General features: G+C 41.4%; 1 protein-coding gene across 5 annotated transcripts in view; it reads left to right on the top strand.

The window, feature by feature from the left end:
- Window positions 1-21,655, top strand: part of ASAP2 (ArfGAP with SH3 domain, ankyrin repeat and PH domain 2) — a 164,733-nt gene that overhangs the window by 32,221 nt on the left and 110,857 nt on the right. For all 5 annotated transcript variants that reach the window (XM_037894095.2, XM_037894097.2, XM_037894096.2 and 2 more), the window contains one exon: window positions 9,506-9,651. In XM_037894095.2, the coding sequence (XP_037750023.1) occupies window positions 9,506-9,651 (146 nt within the window). The remainder of the gene's footprint in view (window positions 1-9,505; window positions 9,652-21,655) is intronic.

Below are 21,655 nucleotides of genomic sequence, written 5' to 3'. Positions count from 1 at the left end.
GCACTTACCTTTATTGAATTTTTTAGTCTTGTTGATTTCCAACCAATTCTCCAGTTTGTCAAGGTCCTTTTGAATTCTAGTTCTTCCTCCAAAGTGCTTGTGACCCCTGCCAGCTAAATGTCATCCAATAAGCCTGCTCTCCACTGTGTTATCCAAGTCATTAATGAAAATATTGAATAGTACCAGTCCAGGTCAGACCCCTGTGGGACCCCACTGGATATGCCCTCCCCATTTGATGGCGCTACTCTGAAACCTACTCTTTGAGTGTGGTTTTTTAAAATCAATTTTGTACCCACCTTATAGTAACTTCATCTAGACTATGTTTCCCTAGTTTGCTCATCTAAATGTCATGTGGGACATTTAGCCCTCTGAAAATTAAGATGCATCTGTCATGGATCCACAGCTCTAGTGTTCTGGAACAGTCCCTGGGAGTACCTCTTTAGTGTGCCAGACCCTTAAGGTATCGCTCGTTCACTAGAGTAAGCCACTTGGCTTCACCATCTCCTTGGACCCAGCCTCAGAGCCTTCACAGCCCTGCTTCGCACCATGAGCTCTCTTCAGTGAGTCCACCCAAAAGAGACTTGTACACCCAAAGAAAGTGAGCAATGCACCCCCACTCTCAGCATCTGCAGTGACTCTCAGCCAGCGTTGTAAAAGCAGTAGTGTTTATGACAAGGTGGATTTGATTTAAATCACTAGTCAGGAAGACTCGATTTAATCATGGATTTCTACGTAAAAGTGCATTCTTGTTGGTTGTTATAACCTTAAGACGTATTCTTCACAACTCAGAGATAGATGTAGGTTTCATTTTTAGAAGGTACACACTATACATTTTTAAAGTGATTTATTTTGAAAACTTTTCAGATTAGTTTTACAGCTGTATCAGAAAATGAACGATTGTTTGGTTATTTTCATTACCAAAGGTAATTGAAGCAGATATTTATGAAGTCATTGGGAGGTGAACTATCTCCAGCTCAACAGGTTAATCATTAATATTTGGAGGATTTTCTTGCCATGCTGTATTACTAGGAGAACATCACCAGACAGACATTTACGTTGTTTTATTTAATTAAAACAACAATGTTATGTATTCTGGATTTTTTTCTTCATCAGCAAATATATAATATTTTAACAAAACAAGCATGTTAATTTTTGAATTTAGTTAAACATTCAAGTTTTTTAAAATCAGGTTTGTTTTTATTAAAATAGTTTAACTAAAATAGTTAAATAAATAAATAAATAAATTAACTTAAATCAACTATGTCAGCCAGGTCAACATGAGAAACTTAAACTATTGGCTTCTGCAGCTAACTCTGTTGTTTTCACCTTCATTTTCCTGTTTGTTCATCATCTGGAAAAGAAAAACAAGCTTTCCTGCTTTTTCAGGTCCCAAACAATTTCTCAATTTGGAATGAATTAGTCCAAAGGAAGAAAATATTCTTTTTACACTGACAGAAGAAGCTACTGCTGTTAAAAGTGAGATTATCATTCAACAGTCTCTGAATCCAAGTGCTTACGTGACTTCCACCAGTTCACTGGTGGGACTTTCTTTAAAACATCATCAGCAAACATATATTTTTTGAATGGTTCACCCTTAGCTCTGAAGTTTATTATAGTTGGCATTATGGAGGGATGATTGCCGGATGTCACGTCACAGCCAACTCCTCTTCTTCAGCAGTTAAGGTTTGACCCCGATACTGAGTATTGAGAATATTTGCAAGAAAATGAGCTTGTGCTTGTCCCATTCTTTTTTTAATGCTTATAATTTAACTCTGTCATTGCACATTTCTCTTTTTAAGATCTCACTCAGTTCCTTCTAAATTTCAACAGCGTCAGCAATAAAACAGCTATTTCCCTGCATTTTGTTCAAGGCTACAGAAATAGGCTTCAGGGTACTCAGCATGTGTTCAACGTTTCTCTTAAGCCCAATGTTGAGAACTTTGGCTGTGACAGTGCCATCTATTTTTTCACGATTTTGTTCACAAACTGTCATCCGATTAGGCCAGTTCTTGATACAGTGCTCAAAACAGTCCACTACTGAGTTCCATCGCACGTTTTGTGGGAGAGTTAGCTTGGGTCCTCCCACTTTTTTTCAGAGCAGCTGCTGCAAAGTGGTTGTTACGGAAGTATTTTGCAATTTCAACATTAGCCTTTATTTCTGGAACACTGAAATCTTTGGCTAGGAGATGCATCAAATGAGCACTGCAACTGTATGTTGTTAGCTTGGGACTCTCTTCTAAATAATTTCTTCCATCTTGGATACATTTGCAGCATTGTCTGTGACCAAGCTGCGTACTAGACATTTGAATTTTTTTCCACAGTTTGTTATAGTTTTTACTACTACTTCTTTTAAGTATTCTGCTGTGTTTGCATTTCCTGATGTACCAAATTGTTTCTGTAAGGAAGACATTCCCTTCTTCTGTTGTCATACAGGCTCAAACAACAAGATCATTGTGGTCATTGCTTCACCCATCAAGACTTAAATTAACAATTTTACCCTCTAGACTTTTTGCACGCTGCTCAATTTCTCTTTCATACACTTTATCCAGCAATTTGCCTGCGACATCTGCTCTGTTGAGTGGACTGTATCCTGGTCGTAATGACTGAACCATGATAATGAAGTGTGGGTTCTCAATCATATGGAAAGGAGAGTTTGTTGCATAAACAAACTGGCCAATTTTTTCATCAGTTACCTCTTTTTGTAATCTGCTGGTTCTTATCACAGACTTATGTATGGTTGTTTCTGGATGATGGAGAATTTTTTTTTTCTTTTTGCTACTGTGGCTATGTGACATACGTGATGTGACTGAAACACTATCATGGCAGATAACTCTGAAACTATAGAAAATGATGGTGATTTTGAAGGTGGATAGTCTTCAGAATCCTGTATGTTGAGGATCGATTCTCCTAAACAAAATAAGTCAATGCAGTTATTTAATTATGATTCACGTACTGCTCATTTTGTATTACTCATTACATTCACTGACACTCGGTACTACTTTAAAGGTGAAATTGTAAAAGGAAGATCTGCCTATTTCAGCTGTTTATTTTTTATCACAACTGCATCTAAAATGATAGTACCATAAAGTAACAACTATATTTTTTGCTCAAACATGAGAGTTCAAGAATAGTCCAGAAGGAAGACAGGCAGTTCTTAAGAAAAAGGTATGAAATAAAAAGTTTACTCACTTGAAGATCCTGCATCTTCAGACATGTTCCTTTCATAGAATCGTAGAATATCAGGGTTGGAAGGGACCTCAGGAGGTCATCTAGTCCAAACCATCCCGATGTGTCGAAAGAATAGTAAATATGGCAGGCGACCAGCTTGGCTTAACGGTGAAATCCTAGCGGATCTTAAACATAAAAAAGAAGCTTACAAGAAGTAGAAGATTGGACAAATGACCAGGGAGGGGTATAAAAATATTGCTCACACATGCAGGAGTGAAATCAGGAAGGCCTAATCACACTTGGAGTTGCAGCTAGCAAGAGATGTTAAGAGTAACAAGAAGGGTTCCTTCAGGCATGTTAGCAACAAGGTGGTGGTCAGGGAAAGTGTGGGCCCCTTACTGAATGAGGGAGGCAACCTAGCAACAGAGGATGTGGAAAAAGCTAATGTACTCAATGGTTTTTTTGCCTCTGTCTTCACTAGCAAGGTCAGCTCCCAGACTGCTGCATTGGGCATCACAGCATGGGGAGTAGATGGCCAGCCCTCTGTGGAGAAAGAGGTGGTTAGGGACTATTTAGAAAAGCTGGACGTGCACAAGTCCATGGGGCCGGACGCGTTGCATCCGAGAGTGCTAAAGGAATTGGCGGATGTGATTGCCAAGCCATTGGCCATTATCTTTGAAAACTCGTGGCGAACGGGGGAAGTCCCGGATGACTGGAAAAAGGCTAACGTAGTGCCAATCTTTAAAAAAGGGAAGAAGGAGGATCCTGGGAACTACAGGCCAGTCAGCCTCACCTCAGTCCCCGGAAAAATCATGGAGCAGGTCCTCAAGGAATCCATTCTGAAGCACTTAGAGGAGAGGAAAGTGATCAGGAACTATCAGCATGGATTCACCAAGGGAAGGTCATGCCTGACTAATCTAATCGCCTTCTATGATGAGATTACTGGTACTGTGGATGAAGGGAAAGCAGTGGATGTATTGTTCCTTGACTTTAGCAAAGCTTTTGACACGGTCTCCCACAGTATTCTTGTCAGCAAGTTAAAGAAGTATGGGCTGGATGAATGCACTATAAGGTAGGTAGAAAGTTGGCTAGATTGTCAGGCTCAACGGGTAGTGATCAATGGCTCCATGTCTAGTTGGCAGCTGGTATCAAGTGGAGTGCCCCAGGGGTCGGTCCTGGGGCCGGTTTTGTTCAATATCTTCATAAATGATCTGGAGGATGGTGTGGATTGCACTCTCAGCAAATTTGCAGATGATACCAAACTAGGAGGAGTGGTAGATACGCTGGAGGGCAGGGATAGGATACAGAAGGACCTAGACAAATTGGAGGATTGGGCCAAAAGAAATCTGATGAGGTTCAATAAGGATAAGTGCAGGGTCCTGCACTTAGGACGGAAGAACCCAATGCACCGCTACAGACTAGGGACCGAATGGCTAGGCAGCAGTTCTGCGGAAAAGGACCTAGGGGTGACAGTGGACGAGAAGCTGGATATGAGTCAGCAGTGTGCCCTTGTTGCCAAGAAGGCCAATGGCATTTTGGGATGTATAAGTAGGGGCATAGCGACTAGATGACCTCCTGAGGTCCCTTCCAACCCTGATATTCTATGATTCTGTGAACCCCCTGCTCAAAGCAAGACCAATCCCCAACTAAATCATCCCAGCCAGAGCTTTGTCAAGCCTGACCTTAAAAACTTCTAAGGAAGGAGATTCCACCACCTCCCAAGGTAACTCATTCCAGTTTTTCACCACCCTCCTAGTGAAAAAGTTTTTCCTAATATCCAACCTAAACCTCCCCCACTGCAACTTGAGACCATTCCTCCTCGTTCTGTCATCTGCTACCACTGAGAACAGTCTAGATCCATCCTCTTTGGAACCCCCTTTCAGGTAGTTGAAAGCAGCTGTCAAATCCCCCCTCATTCTTCTCTTCTGCAGACTAAACAATCCCAGTTCCCTCAGCCTCGCCTCGTAAATCTTGTGTTCCAGTCCCCTAATCGTTTTTGTTGCCCTCCATTGGACGCTTTCCAATTTGTCCACATTCTTCTTGTAGTGTGGGGGCCCAAAACTGGACACAGTACTCCAGATGAGGCCTCACCAATGTTGAATAGAGGGGAACGATCACGTCCCTCAATCTGCTGGCAATGCCCCTACTTACACAGCTCAAAATGCCATTGGCCTTCTTGGCAACAAGGGCACGCTGTTGACTCATATCCAGCTTCTCTTCCACTGTAACCCCTAGGTCCTTTTCTACAGAACTGCTGCCTAGCCATTCAGTCCCTAGTCTGTAGCAGTGCATGGGATTCTTCAGTCCTAAGTACAGGACTCTGCACTTGTCCTTGTTGAACCTCATCAGATTTCTTTTGGCCCAATCCTCTAATTTGTCTAGATCCCTCTGTATCCTATCCCTACTGTCCAGCGTATTTATCTCTCCTCCCAGTTTACTATCATCTGCAAACTTGCTGAGGGTGCAATCCATGCCATCCTCCAGATCATTAATGAAGATATTGAACAAAACCAGCCCGAGGACCGACCCTTGGGGCACTCCACTTGATACTGGCTGCCAACTAGACATGGAGCCATTGATCACTACCTGTTGAGCCCGACAATCTAGCCAGCTTTCTATCCACCTTATAGTCCATTCATCCAGCCCATACTTCTTTAACTTGCTGGCAAGAATACTATGGGAGACAGTATCAAAAGCTTTGCTAAAGTCAGGAGATAACACGTCCACTGCTTTCCCCTCATCCGCAGAGCCAGTTATCTCATCATAGAAGGCAATTAGATTAGTCAGGCATGACTTGCCCTTGGTGAATCCATGCTGACTGTTCCTGATCACTTTCCTCTCCTCTAAGTGCTTCAGAATGGATTCCTTGAGGACCTGCTCCATGATTTTTTCAGGGACTGAGGTGAGGCTGACTGGCCTGTAGTTCCCAGGATCCTCCTCCTTCCGTTTTTAAAGATGGGCACTACATTAGCCTTTTTCCAGTCGTCCAGGACCTCCCCCGATCGCCATGAGTTTTCAAAGATAATGGCCAATGGCTCGGCAATCACATCCGCCAATTCCTTTAGCACTCTCGGATGCAACGCGTCCGGCCCCATGGACTTGTGCACGTCCAGATTTTCTAAATAGTCCCTAACTACCTCTTTCTCCACAGAGGGCTGGCCATCTACTCCCCATGCTGTGATGCCCAGTGCAGCAGTCTGGGAGCTGACCTTGCTAGTGAAGACAGAGGCAAAAAAAGCATTGAGTACATTAGCTTTTTCCACATCCTCTGTTGCTAGGTTGCCTCCCTCATTCAGTAAGGGGCCCACACTTTCCCTGACCACCACCTTGTTGCTAACATGCCTGAAGAAACCCTTCTTGTTACTCTTAACATCTCTTGCTAGCTGCAACTCCAAGTGTGATTAGGCCTTCCTGATTTCACTCCTGCATGTGTGAGCAATATTTTTATACCCCTCCCTGGTCATTTGTCCAATCTTCTACTTCTGTAAGAAAGCTTCTTTTTTTGTGTTTAAGATAAGCAAGGATTTCACTGTTAAGCCAAGCTGGTCACCTGCCATATTTACTATTCTTTCTACACATCTGGATGCTTTGTGACTGCAACCTCAATAAGGATTCTTTAAAATACAGCCAGCTCTCCTGTCTTCATGGACTCTCCAATGGTGGGGCAGACCGCAGACAGCCACGCATCAGTCTCACCTGTGTGGTAGCCTGCCGGAGAATAAACAGCCCTTTCCCATCCACTAGGTGACAATGCTGCATATGAGGGAAACTGAGGCACACACAATATTCATACAAAATATTTATAAAAAATTCCCACTCCATCACAGTGTCATGTCTACTGCTTCCTCCCTGTGCACTAGGCCAGTTACCCTGTCAGAAGGAAATTTGTTTGGTTTAGCATGATTTTTTCTTGACAAATCCTTGCTGGCTATTACTTATCACCTTATTTTCTTCTAGGTGCATACAGATTGATTGTTTTAATAATCTATTTGTTCTCATCCTGAAGTTCACAGCAACTTGAGCTGGAAAAACCCTATCTTAATATAAATGCACACTAGATATGGCTGGAAATCTGTGACCTGTACAATGGGTGGTGTGCTGGCTGTAAGAAGTAAAGAATAACTTGAAATTGATAATATGCTTAGTATAACTCATACTCACTCAGGAGGAGACTCCCCCTTGCGTCAACTACCAGAGTTGCTACCTTTGGACCATGAAGGTCCTGATTTGAGACTCGGGGGGTAATGTTATTTAGTACTTAAAATACCATAGGCCCCATCATGATCTGGGCCCTGTTATGCTAGGCAATGTACAGACATCTATAAAGAAACAGCCCTGATGTGAAGACCTCACAGTTCATCAGGAATGATTTATGAATGGTGATGGGAGAGGAATACAGTCCAAGGAAAAAAATATTTATTATAGCCGGGGCCGGTAGCACTTCATGTTGTTAAGGTTGCCCAGCACTTCCCATCATTAGACTCCATTTTCAATTGCTTGTAATGGCCACATTTTAACAGTCTGGGGTGAAATTTTCTATGCTGGGTGTCTGCTTCCAGATAAATGTTTTGGGGGGGAATTTTTAAAAATTGTTTAATACTTTCCATTATGAGATTCTTTTGCATTTTTTGAGAAGTTTTAACACCTCCATTGTTTGCAGTGGGCCTTTGAAATCATTAGGGAGAAAGCCCTCGGCTAGAGATGTCTTTTCTTTGTCCCTGAAATTGGGGTTTGGCTACAAGATAAACTACTCAAATTGCTATTTCCCTAATGTGGCTTGTGTTCCTTAGGGTAATTTTGGGAATGTGCCCAAATAATAATTGATCATGAACCTTCTTTTCTAAGGCCAGGCTCATGCTACTGTTACACTCACCCCCACCACACTCCGTACTCCGAACACCGGGGAGCATCTGTAGCGGGGAGAGAGGAGGGAAGCCTCCCCTCCAAACCACACTGCTCTTTGGACCTGGCATCCCTAATTCTGGGGCGCTCCATGGGGCAGAAGCCCCTCACTTTCCAGGGGAATGGAGAAGGAGAAGAAAGAAAACCAACCGTACATCTGGATCCATCCATCATGCCAGCGCCTCATTCTCCTCCCTCCCTTGGATGGTGACCTTCTCTTGCTGCCAGCTAATGTACTTTGCTTAAGTGTTCGAAGTCTGAATCTTCAGCACTGCAGCACAAGATTCAAACCTTGCTGATGTTGCATGTTGGCGGGATATGTACAGTTACACATCATAGAATTTATTTTTCTCTCTTTTTAAAAAAACAAGGAAATTACATACAAAATAATGTAGTTTTCAAGCACTGGAAAGTTAGGAAATGCCCAAATGAATGTTGTCTGTGCGACCTTAAACCAGCCCTCTTGTATGTATGCATTAGGCTGTACACTTTAATTACATGATTGCATACTATTTTTTCCCAAAGGGCCTGTACCTCATTCAATATACAGGATAGAAGCACAAGTGGGCAAAATTAAGGCTGCAATGGCGACTGTAAATCAGGTGCTTCCTAGTTTTAGAGTGCTTAACTTGGCAAGCTAAATGTTCTTTAACATACTTTATTTTGTATGTATAAAATATAAAGTACAAGCTTCATCATTTTAAAAGGAGGTTACCAGATAGTTCAGCTCAGAATCTTTTCAGTTTTTAAAAGTTGTGCACTTCTGTCCAGTCAGCTTAGCATCAATTAAATATGTTTTTAACACATTCAGGTAGGTTAGGCTCAAACTTTGTAAAAGGCTAAAATACTGAAAAGGCCAGTAAGTGTGTGTTTTGGTGTCTAACGTTAGACACAGATAAGTGGTAGACCTAACCAGTTAGTAGACTGGGTACGAAATTAGTGTGTTCTTGTGTTTCATTTAAAGAATGTCAAGCTTTCTGTTTTTGATAACATGTATGCCTTCAATGTTTGAGGAATGACCATGCTGTTGTGAAGCGAATCACATAATATGTGTTTTGTTCTTCATTTCACTGTCCCTTTGTGAACTTTCTGACTAATTTTATTTACAGAGTTTTTATCTCCCAGGAAACAGAGTGGGATTTCTCGGGTGGGGAAAATCATTGCGCTTTTTACAGATCTACAGTAAGACACTTGCCAGTGTTTTTAATCAAAGATCATAAACTAAATTTACCACTGAAGAATTATTTTGGTGCATAATCTAACAAACTTTATTTTTTTAAGAAGTATTAATTTGAATGTATCAAGTTGACATATAAAGTAAGTTAATAAAGAGATTGTCATCTGAAAGTTCTGGAATTTTGTTTTAGCCAGTTGTAACTTTCAGTAATTTGTTCATGTAGCTATTGGAGTTAATTTTGCATTTGCTCTTTTGAAGCTCATGTGGAAAATGAAGAACAGTACACTCAAGCATTGGAGAAATTTGGAGGCAACTGTGTCTGTAGGGATGATCCAGATTTGGGAACAGCGTTTTTAAAATTTTCTGTGTTTACAAAGGAGTTGACTGCTCTCTTCAAAAATTTGGTAAGAAATGGTCTAGAATAAAACATTATGATTGGAACTGTGTTAGGAAGAATTATACGTATAGAAGATTCAGGTATATTTAGTTCACGAATAAAACCACAACAATTGTTCCTGTTGAAGAAAATTCAGTGTTTTGGAGACCAGTATTTCTGACCTCCCTGAAAATGTCTGTAATCTTTTACTTGAACCAGTATGCCACATCTCCACCTTCGCCTCCTTCAAATCCATAATTGAAACATTCTTCTTTGAAGCCTATGAATCTTAGTGCTTTTCTCATGGAAGTGGACATAATCTCTATTATTAAACAACAGCAGCAAAAAAAAATATTAAAACTGTTAAACTAACAAAATATTACTTATGTTCCACTGCTTGTTCATTCTGTTTTTACCTTCCTTTTATATATTGCCTTTGCATTATGTAATTGGATTGTAAGCTTTTGGAGAACAGATGGTTTTCTTACTTGCATGTAAAAAGCCTACCCATTCTTGGCACTCTGCAGATTATAAATAATAATATATAGGGTTCAATTCTGCAAATGCTGAGCACATCAAGTGTTACTGAAGTCAATAGGAGTTGAGGGCACTCTGTGCCTTACAAGATCAGGGCCATATTGTATGTGTTCTGCATGCACAGAGCGAACATGGGAATATAAAAACTTAAATTGTAAGAGGCAGATTCTTTGCCCACTCTGATGCTTTCTGTTGCTCAAAGGGCACAATCGGGGAATGAAAGCTGGCTGCATTCCCCTAGGATGGGTGAGTCCCAAGCCCTCATAGAGCCAGGTAGAGCTAACTTTGATGCTACCCTCCTCAGGGGCCAGAAAGGAGGAATGGCCAGTGTGTGATGTGCTTCAGCTGTGCTCAGCGGGCAGTGGTCTTCTGGGGACAGTTGCCAGCTGATGTTATTTAGAGGAGCTTCCAGGCCATAACTGGCTCCCTGTGTGTGACCTGATCAGACTATTTTAAGGTCATTATGAGAGTTGGTTGTAGGAGAGTAATTTCATCAACAGATTCATGTTTCTCTAAGCAAAACGAAAAGCAGTGTTTCTAAATCTTGTTGCTCTGTTCTGGCTTCTCGCTGTCAGCAGTCTATTTTTCTTGCTTCAATTTATATAGATCAGAAATGCAGATGTGATGAGTCAGTAGCAAAGTCTTTCATTCTTCTCGTTTTATGGTTCTAATTTTCCCTACTGGCTGAGTGCCACATATTTTTTCATGTACAGAAACTTGGTGGCTCCTTCTCGTCTCATTATAATTATGTTATCTTATGTCAGGGGAGACTCAACGGATTCCAGCAGGTAGGCCCGCTCTCCGCTCTTCCTCTACAGCAGGTTGGTGAGGGATGCGTCCCAATGGACAGCTCCTTTCTTTCTCCTGATGTGCTCCACCCTTCTGAGGTTTGAAGTTGTTTGCTTCCTGTTGATAGCAAAATGAGAACTGAAGAAAGACAGACACCCATTGTTATCTGAGTTTCAGATACCAGCAGGGAAAGTTTAAACTCTCTCCCCAAAAAACTGTTAAATGTCCAAGCAAGAAAAAACACATAAACTCTAAGGTTTTGTGAAAATCACTTATTTATAAACATGAATTTCTTGGACAGTATTTCTTTAATTTTTCCAGCCAGAAATTCATACCACTTGAATAAATTGTTACGCTTCTGGAAGTATCCTACTTTGAAAATCATCTTCAAGAGAGCTTGGATACAAGTCATTTTCTAAGTGGAAATTACAAGGGACTGTCTCTAAGGAGTCCTGTAGTATTCTGAAGAGACTTTGGATTCTTCTTTATTATTTAATTATTGGTATCTGTTTTATTTATACAGTACAACATCGTAGCTCTGCATAATGCAATTTCATGTTTCTTTAGTCTGCTGTAACCTATACACACCTGGAATGTCAGATTGAAGTCCTTTCAGTACCTCCTTCCCCCATCCATGCTGCCTCCCCCCCCTGAAAAATACCCTTTTAGTCTCTCCTCACTCACTGAATTATGTATAGTATGAAGAGATTTTGAAGCATTCTGCATCAAAAACGAATGTATTGACATTAACTTGGCACGCACTGTGTTTCAATTGTAAAGAGTTTTTTATGTTTTATGCCATATAAACTGCTGCTGCAAGCCATCATTTTAATCACTTGTGTTCTTTAGTTCCATAAGGCACTTTTAAAAGATTTCTAAAAAGATGCTAGCAGAATGAGTAGCGATATTCAGGACAGAGAGAGGACGTGCCCAGACTGGAACAGATGACAAAGCTATTTACACTAGTGTAACTTGAGGCCTAGTGTTAAGCTTTACCTTGTCATTTATTTTGAATTTTCTTGATTTTTGATTGGAGAGCTATTGTGTTCTGTCAGCTTAACATCTGGGTTGCATTTTGGGGGTTGCAGATCTAAAATGTTTCAATTAAAAAGGGAGAGATTTCCTTTAAATCGTTCCTTCATCTCGTATGAATCTAGTTTAAAGATGGTCTGCTTTCACAGCTTTTAATTCTTTTTCTCTTCTGATGGAGAAGACCAGTGGCACCTTAAAGACTAACAGATTTATTTGGGCATAAGCTTTTGTGGGTAAAAAACCCACTTCTTCAGATGCATCTGAAGAATTTTTTTTTACCCGCGAAAGCTTATGCCCAAATAAATCTGTTAGTCTTTAAAGTGCCACTGGACTCCTAGTTGTTTTTGTGGATTCAGACTAACACGGCTACCCCTCTGATACTTGTTGGAAAAGGTTTCCCAAAGTACATGCTTTGCCATCATGACTTTAATCTTTTCATGGTCGTATCCAGGCATCTGGATTTTTAAACCTTTTGCTTCCTTACATCAGAAACTCTGTTTCTGGTATCTTGTGACTCAACTATACGGTGGCCAAGTTGAAGTTCAGGCCTTGGTATAGCTTTGATTGGGAGCAAATGAATTATGTGTATATTTGGCTGGATTCCTTTTGTATGTGCATTTTAAAATAGCTACTGAAGCTATAAGATTATATTTTTTGGAGAACTCAATTTTCCAGTGCTTTGATTCTTCATGTTATGAGACTAGCTGTAAAAGCTGTGGTGGCATTTTTAGAGGGGGACTGAATTGCACATTAATATGTATTATTCCCTTAAAATTATCAGTTTTTTACATTCTCTACTACATTGGTTTTTATCAGTTACTTATAGATGTGCACCTTTTTCTCCAGTACAAAATCCAGATAATCCATAGTAGAGCTCTGTCTACTGGCTTCTGTATTGTAACTCCAGTATACTGCTATAAAATTTCCTTGAGCTTTCTCTAGGTCAGAAATGGTCTTTAAGAAGTCCACTTGATGTTTCTTTTGATTCTGATAACCTAGGTGGGTCAGTGTTCCTTTCCAAAAAATATCTTTCTTGGCATACACAATGTTGTTCCTTGGTGGTATTTTTCATTGATGGCTTGTTTGGCATTCATTCAGTTAGAATAGTAGCATCAATGGTGTGGTTTGGTCTCTGTGTGGGATGTTTTAGTGACAGTCACTTGGACTCCCTATGTGATTAAGTGTCGGGTGGTATGGTATGAGTTTGAATATCAGAAATATTAGGGGATAGGAAAAAGGCCAGTCAACACAACATGCCTACTCTTTAAAAGTTTTTCTTTTAATCCTATTCGTTTTACTGTACCATGGGAAAAAAACCTATAATTGCATATCTCCTTTGTCTGTTTCTTCCTGGAAAAAAGATCTGATTTGTGCAGGTCTCAACCTTCTACTTTAGAACAAAAATAGCTGTTTAACAACTCTGCTTTGTTTCTCTCCCCCCTTCCCCCCCTCCCCCCGATTCCTCAATATACTTTCCCTCCTCCTAAGTATCTAGTGGCCTTTTTAGCTTTAGTCTGTTGTTTGTTTATTAATTTCGTGTTTTTTGTAAATTCAGTGCTCATAAAAAGTACTGGATTGTAACCACTAGAATCTGAAATCTTCACTTTACAGAAAGTGCTGAGGACGGGAGGAAAAGCTTCCATATGAGGAGTAAATTAAAAATACTAGTATTATTAATATACAAAGGAGAAAAGTAAGGGTCAATGTTTTTGCTACATATTTTGGCCTACCAGGTGCTCCTATTTACCTTTTCCATAATACAAAAGCAAGAGAGCACTCATTGAACTTAAAAGGTAACATGTTTAAAACTGATCAAAGGAAGTGCAGTTGTACAGTGTATACAATTAACCTGTGACACTTGCTCCCCTGCAAGATATTGAAATAAAGAGCTTTAAGATTTTTTTGTGTTGGTTTTTTTGTTTTGTTTTGTTTTTTTAAAGTTCAGGTCCTGTACTTGCAAATGTGCATAGCTTTACAGGTATGAGTAGTCTGCTTAATATCAGTGGGACTGCTCACATATGTAAAGTTAAGCATATGTGTAAGTCTTTGCAGGATTGGTTCTGATTCTCCACATTGTTAAAAAATCATAATTTCCTTACTTAAATGGAGTTACTCCTGATCTCATTGGTATATGCGGACAGAGAACTTGCTAAAGGATCATATGACACTGCACTGATGGCTGTTTTTAAAATGTGCATCATTATTCTTTATTTGAAAGAGCAGCATGTCATTGTGTCAAGTGAGGTATGTGAATATGATGACTGATCTTGATTTTCAGCATCTCAACAAAATTTAATGAAGTTGCAAACACTAGTGAAAACAGAGAAATGACACAAAAGGTCCTAGAGAAATCAGAAATTAACATGCAATTCAACTTGGAAATTGATGAGTAATGATGAGTGTTCTGGGGGAGGAAGTTTATAATAGAGAGCAAGATAAGACATGGTCTTGCAATGGGATATGATAACAAAAAGGTGAGTGCAGTTGTGGGCTGCCTATGCAGAGAGGTAGTAATCCCTGTTTATATGGCTGCAACTGCATCTGGAATATTATATTAATATCTTTGCCAGGAAGAAATTGACAAACTGGAAGGAGTTCAGAAGAGAATTACAAATCATCAGGCTTTGAATCTGGCGATTTATGAAGAAAGATTAAAAGAGTTAAACATGTATATTTTGTCTAAAACATAACTAAGAGATGTGGAGGAAAAAATACAGTAGTTACCAGATAGTTGAATTATGTTAATGACAAGGAAGGAGAAGAAATTGGGATCCAAGTAGAAGCAAAACTTGCTCATGCTAAAATTTCTTAGGCTAAGCAAAAGAATCCCAAGGAAAGTGGTGGAAGCCCATCATTTAGACATTTAAACTTTGACTGGACAAAAAGTTAGAAAATATACTGTAGGGAACTATTGGCCATTGGCTAGGGTGATGGATTAGATTACTTAAAGGTGCTTTTTCTTCTCTTAACATCTAGAATTGTAATCCTCATATTTTTGAGCACAAATTGATAGCTCTAGTCAGGAAGAAATTTTCCGTCGTAGTATTTCACTTAGGTGCATAGGGGGGGTTTGCATTTTCTAAAATGTACTGTGTGATTTATTTTTTTAAATAAAATACCTTCATCTTGGTTGATTTTCTTCAATGCTTTTTCTTTTACTATATAATTAATTTTTTAAAAATTCCAAGGTCAGGCACACAAATTATATCTTATCTTGACAGTGGTGTAATATTTCATTGTTGTTCATTTCCTGTTGATGTTAATTGGTTTTGTGCTGCTAAAAACCTGCAACACTAGGAAACCTGTTTTAAATTTTTCAAATAAATAGCGCTTATCTTTAGAGAAAGGGAAGTTACTTAAGCAGTGTAATGCATTAAGCTATACTATCAGTTATTAATGAACACCAGTGTGCTTTGGTGTGTGTGAGGCCAATGGCTGAGTGCTATCAACACACCAAGAGTAGAGAAGTGGTTTAATAACCATAAAATGCACACTTAGAGTGCTTGATTCCAATTCACCTGGATCGATTGGTCTTCAGATGTCTTTAAGACTGTGCCGATCACAACACATCTGCCATTCTTTTCGCACTCTTGCCTTTTTTCTCCATGTTCGTCCGAAACGTTTAATAATGTCATCTTCCCATCTTCTTGGAGGCCAGCCAGGTGGTCTTTTCTGTTCTCATGGGTACCACTCAGCTATGATTGCCATCCACCTATTGTCCATAAGCTGTGCTGTGTGGCCTGCCCATCGCATCTTATTATGTCTGCTTTCCTCAACAATATCTTTCACACCCCTGCGTTCTCTGATAATTTCATTTGGGATGCGATCCAGAAGGGAGATTTCCCAACATAGCTCGTTCCATTGCCCTTTCAGCTACCGACAGCCGCTGCTCTTCTCTCTTTGTCAGTGCACACGTTTCACTGCCGTACAAGATGGCTGGCAGCACTGTTGAATTCAAGATATTTGTGTGTGTGGTCTTGTTGATTTTTCCTTTGAGGACGTCCTTGATGGAATCGAACGCACACCATCCTGCCTGAATCCTTCGCGAGAGTTCTCCGTTCAGGTCTTGGCGCATATTGACTTCTTGGTGCAAATATACATACCTTTCCACTTCTTCGATTTCTTCTCCTGCTACCATTATTCTGGCTTTTCGAAAGACGTCTGGTCGCATGTATTTCGTTTTACAGCGGTTCATTTTCAGGCTGACCTGACTGCTTTTCTTGTCTTCATAGCATGCTCAGCAGTTGGTTGATGCTTTCGGCAATTAGCACGATGTCGTCTGCGAATCTGAGATGAGATAATCGTTCTCCGTTTATGTTGACACCACTCCTCCAATTGATCTTCTTCGTAAGCATTTCGAGGCAGGCAGTGAATAGTTTCGATGAAATTGTATCTCCTTGCTTCACGCCTTTCTTGATAGGCATGCGGAGGTGAGTTTCGAGGAGAGTAATATCTGTTGTGCATCCAGTATTTGCTTCCTTCAACAAACTGATGTATTGCGTGTTAATGCCCTGCTCTGTGAATGCCTTTAAAATTGCGTTAAACTGGACGCGATCGAAGGCTTTTTCATAGTTGACGAAAGCAATGCACAGCGGGAGTTTGTATTCCCTCGCTCTTTCTAGGAGCTGACTAAGGGTAAATATATGGTTGATCGTGCTGAAATTTCTTCGGAATCCTGCCTGCTCTCTTGGCTGTTGTTCATCCAGACTCTGCGAAAGTCAGTTCGTTATCACCTTTGTAAAGAGCTTGTAGATGTGAGAGAGCAGGCATATAGGGCGGTAGTTCTTAAGCTTTTCTTGATCCCCCTTCTTGTGCAGCAAGATGATATTCAACTCCTTCCAGCTTGATGGTATTCTTCCTTCTTCAAGATGTCGACTGAATCTTAAAGCGAGGGCCTTCCAAAGTTCTTCGCCTCCTGCAGAAATAATTTCTGACCTTATTCCATCTTTGCCTGAAGCTTTTCCCTCCTTCATCTGGTGTAGTGCGCTTTGGACTTCGCTGACAGTTATTGGGGGGATGCGTTCTTCTCGCTGTTGGAGCACTGGGAGAGGGACATTGGTTCTTGATTTGAACAGTTCTGTATAAAAGTCCCTGCAGACCTCCTCCATCCCTGCTCTGTCGATTACTGTCCCTTGTTCTTTAGTGCTGTTACGCTCAGTCTATACTGCGTCAATTCCCGCTTCCATGTCCTGAGACTCTTGCGTGATTCAGCTGTTTTGAGGAGCTTTTCTTTCTGGAAGTTCTCATAGTCGTCCTTCAGTTTTCGCCGTATAAGCTTGCACAGAATGGAGTACTCGAGGTTGTTATCCGAGCTCCCTTTTCATGTTTCTCCACTTCTCCAGCAAGCTTTTTGTTTCGTTCGAGATTCTTCCCTTTGTCTCCTTCGGCTGATTCCAGTTATAAAACATTTAAAAGCACATTTGGCGTATCCCTATTTGTGTATCCAAATGGTTTTTCAGTGAAAAGTAACAGACATTTTTGATTAGAATGTGTGGTTTTTTTATTAAACAAAAACTATTGAAAGTAGTGCAGGCTTTAAGGTTTTGCAGTCCTGTCTTGAGTAAACCTCTACTTTAACTAAATAGATGGGTTACCCAAGTAAGGACATCAGGATTTGGCCCTATGATTTTAAATTAGTTTAGTCCTTTTTCCCTGTGCAAATGTTAGCTTGGCTATTACATCTAGTATGGCTTCTGGCAGCTAAGTGAAAATAAACATTCTCCTGCCTGCCACCTTTTCTCCCCCCTCCCAGCCTTTTCCAATTTGTGAACGTTAACTTACTACCCTATCTCTGTCATCTTATCTGGTTGGAAGCTGTCACAGGAAAAACTGTGTGGCTGCCAAAGCAGCAGTTTTAGAAGTGGAAACCAGGTCAGTTGTGTGGTGTTTTTTTTTTTTTTAACGTGGAAGTTGCCAGTGTTTCTCGGGCACCAGGGGCAACTGATCTTGCAACATCCCTGAAGCACTCCCAGACCTCAGAGTGTGTCTCCTTTCCCAACAACTTTTAGAAAGTTAGAGATCAAAATGTAGAGGTAACATACTGGCATCTGTTGGGTGATTTATATACTTTTGTGTACATTTTAGGATTATCTAGAATGGGAGAAGCAGCAAAGCAGTGCTTCTTTACTGTGCTAAAACGGGGAGACATTTACATAAAACGGTTTAAAAAAGCTATTATAACAGAAACAGTAAAGAAAATTTAAGATTTTTCTCCTGCATTCCACCTCTTGATTTATGGATATGAACAAACATTATTTATCTGTTTTAGGTCTAAACAATGCATGCATTTAATACTGCACATCTACCAGCCAATATACATTTAAATTTATTTTCCAAAAATAAGTAAAAGAGAAATGTAAGGGATATAACAGGTAGTAAATAATATAAATATAACAAGTTAAAAAACAAAATATTGGAGGAATACAATTAAGTCAAACATTAATACTTTCAAAAAGAAACCCTATTTTATAGTTTTTAATTCATTTGAAAGTCTTGAACTAGAAATACGTGCATATATATTCTCTTCTAAAGTGCCTACATCCATTGTACCTAAGCACTGCTCATGAAAGCAGTCAGAAGTGTCCTGAAGGGCAGTCAGTGTTCTGTTGTGCTCTTTTTTTAAATGTTGGCTTCTGCTACCAGTTTTTTCTGTTCTGATTCACTGAAGAATGCAGTGGTGAGAAGGTGAATCTTGTAGGGGGCTCTGGGCTGAGCCTGGGGCAGGGGGTTGGGGTGCAAGCTCTGGGAGGGAGTTGGGGTGCAGGAGAGGGTAGAGGCTTCTGGCTCTGGGAGAGGGGCTGGGGCAGGGGGTTGGGGTGCAGGAGGGGGTATGGGATGCTGGCTCTGGGATGGGTTCATGGCTGGGGCAGAATGGGAGCTGTGGGGGCAGTGCTTACAGGCAGGAGCTGGGGCAGGCAGGGAGCCTATCTTAGTGGCAGCCCCGCTGCACAGCTGGAGATCGCGATTGACTGGGAGATCCTCCAGGATCGTCCAGTCAATCAGGATCAACCAATTGGTGATCACTGGTTTAGACTACGAAAGCATAGCTTGCTAGGTTGGATGTAGGATGATGATATTTCGTCGGATAAAATCCTAACAAAGATACATAATTTCTCTGGTAGCCTTTCTGTGTCTCTTTTTTCCTTGTGAAGTCTTCAGCTGTATCCAGGGTTCATGTTCATCACATTTCTCCCTTTATCCCTTAAGGGTTTGTCTGGGTTGCAGAATTGTTCAAGTAATGGTCCCTATTGTATTCCCCTGTGAGTTATGCATGCACACTATATGTCTGGAGCTGGAGAATTTGCAAGTATTGTCCATTGGAATGCACGTACACCCTGGTTTACCTCGTGCCTCCGTCTAAGGAGAGAAAGGGAGGAGTGGACCGACGGCTTCTCCGGTGCCTTCTCACTGCCACATGGTCTGGGTCGGAACTTTCAGGGTCCACAGCTTTGGCTTCATTCTACAAAATAAGAATTGTCTAGTCTGTAAATAGTTTTAACAGTTTTAATAGCTTTTAGACTAGTGATTTATATATCTATTACTGTTAGATTAGGCTCCCAAGGCGACTTCTCCCCCCTTCTTCTCCCCTCCCCCATATGCCCCGTATCCCGTTTGGGTACCAAACTATACCCAGGACACTAGGCTTCAAACTCTATGCTTCCTGCCCGCGATCCTTCTCAATCAGTGATGCCCATCTGCTCTGTCTGTACTGCCTTGGGGAAGCCCACATCGCAGTGAGGTGTGGTATCTGTTGATTGTTCCCCAGTGTACCCGATAAGGGCAGGAACTTTGTCTCCACAAATACCTCATGAAGAAAGCCATGAGGCTCCAATTGGACGCAGGCCAGGGACACCCCCGCCTCCCCCATTACATCTGCATGATTCAGCAAGCAGTGCGCCTCCTGCTTATGAAGTCCAACTCTGGTGTGAGAGAATCTACCTTCACAGCCCTCACGGGTAAGACTCAGATCTGCCCCCAGATCCGACAGAGGAGGAACATGATGCTATGGATCTGGCAGTTCCACTGTGGCGAGCAAGACTGTTATCCTCCCCGGACAAAGCAGTGACTCCTACATCTCCTCTCTTCTCCTTCCCTCTCCCCTGCTGATGACTTCAGGCAGTTCCAGGACTTTTTGCACAGAGTTTCTGGGGAGCTTCAGATTCCTCTTGAGGAGATCCAGGACTCCCAACACACACTCTTAGACATCCTCCATTTATCCGGACCCAACAGTATAACTCTTCCCATTAATGAAGCCATACTGGAGCCAGCTAGGACAGTTTGGCCCACCTGCGCTCCTGCCCCCCAAAGACCAGAGAAGTGTTATTACGTGTCAGTCAAAGGAGCAGAATTTTTGTTCTCTCACGCAGCTCCCAACTCACTGGTAGTCCATGCTGCTTCTGAAAGGGCTAGGCATCAACATCCCTGGTCTATTCCTGCTGATAAAAATGGCATACACATGGATCTGCTGGGAAGAATGGTCTTAACATCCAGCCTCCAGTTCATGATAGTCAATAGCCAGATCCTTATGGCATAGTTCAAAAAACCATATTTAGCCAAGTTTGAGGAGTTTACAGCTTTCTGCAACAGAATAAAGCTCATTTTCAAGCTCTGATAGACTAAGACAAACTGATAGCTAGGACCACTCTCCAATCGGTGCCGCTGATACTTTCTCTAAAGCTATGGCTGCTGCCAACATCATGAGCATGGGGTCATGGCTTCATGTGTCAGGGTTCCCTAGGAATATAACACAGAACTTTGTGAATCACACCTCTTCAGCCAGAAGATGGATTCCTCTATACCCTGAAGAGCTCTAGGGCTATCATCTGCTTGCTGGGATATACATGTCTGCCCCAGGAGGAAGTTCCGCCGCTCATTGGTCAGATCTAGACATGTGGTTCAGCAGTTTTTCCATCAGAGGCCCTACGAACCACCACATGAGAGACAAAGTGTTCAGAAGTCCCGCTTCCCTACACCCTCTGCAACAGGCTCTGTGTGTCTTAGTACCTGGCTCATTGTTATTTTTGATGGCAGCTTGCGAGCCGTGAAACACTAAGCCCAGCACCTCTTGACCCTGACATGCCATTTGGGGGGTCATCTAGCACTCTCTTTTTCAGCACCTTGAGTGCAGTAACAATGGACAAGTGGGTGCTGAATGTCATCCAGTGTGGCTATGTGGTAGTTTGCATCCCTGCCTCCTTGAAAACTGCCCCTCTTTCCCCCCCCCTTGGGGACCACTGTCATGAGAGTATACTCAAACAAGAGGTGAACGCCTTACTGCAGCAAGGATCCATAGAACATGTCCCTCCTCAGTACCAAGGGAGACTTATATGATTTACTTCCCCAAAAAGAAAGGCGATTGGAGACCAACCTCAGCCGTTGCCATCTCAGCTGCTTCATTTGCAAACTCAGGTATCACGTGGTCACAACTAAAAACCCATCTTTAGAAGAGGGCATGTGGTTTACGGCTCTTGATATGAAGGACGTTCATCCTGCCCACAGACACTTCCTCAGATTCATAGTGGGCTCCGACCATTTTCAGTACAGAGTACTCCCTTCAGAATAGCAATTGCCCCCAGAATATTTTCAAAGATATTACCAAGGTAGTAGCAGATCATGTCAGACATTGTGGTCTCATTGTCTTCCCCTACCTCAAAAATTGACACCTTGTCTGCAAG

Source organism: Chelonia mydas, chromosome 3, assembly GCF_015237465.2.
Source record: "Chelonia mydas isolate rCheMyd1 chromosome 3, rCheMyd1.pri.v2, whole genome shotgun sequence".
NCBI classification, from domain to species: domain Eukaryota; kingdom Metazoa; phylum Chordata; order Testudines; family Cheloniidae; genus Chelonia; species Chelonia mydas.
The sequence above is the reverse complement of the archived record's forward strand: the minus strand, read 5'-3'. Positions and strand labels throughout refer to the sequence as shown.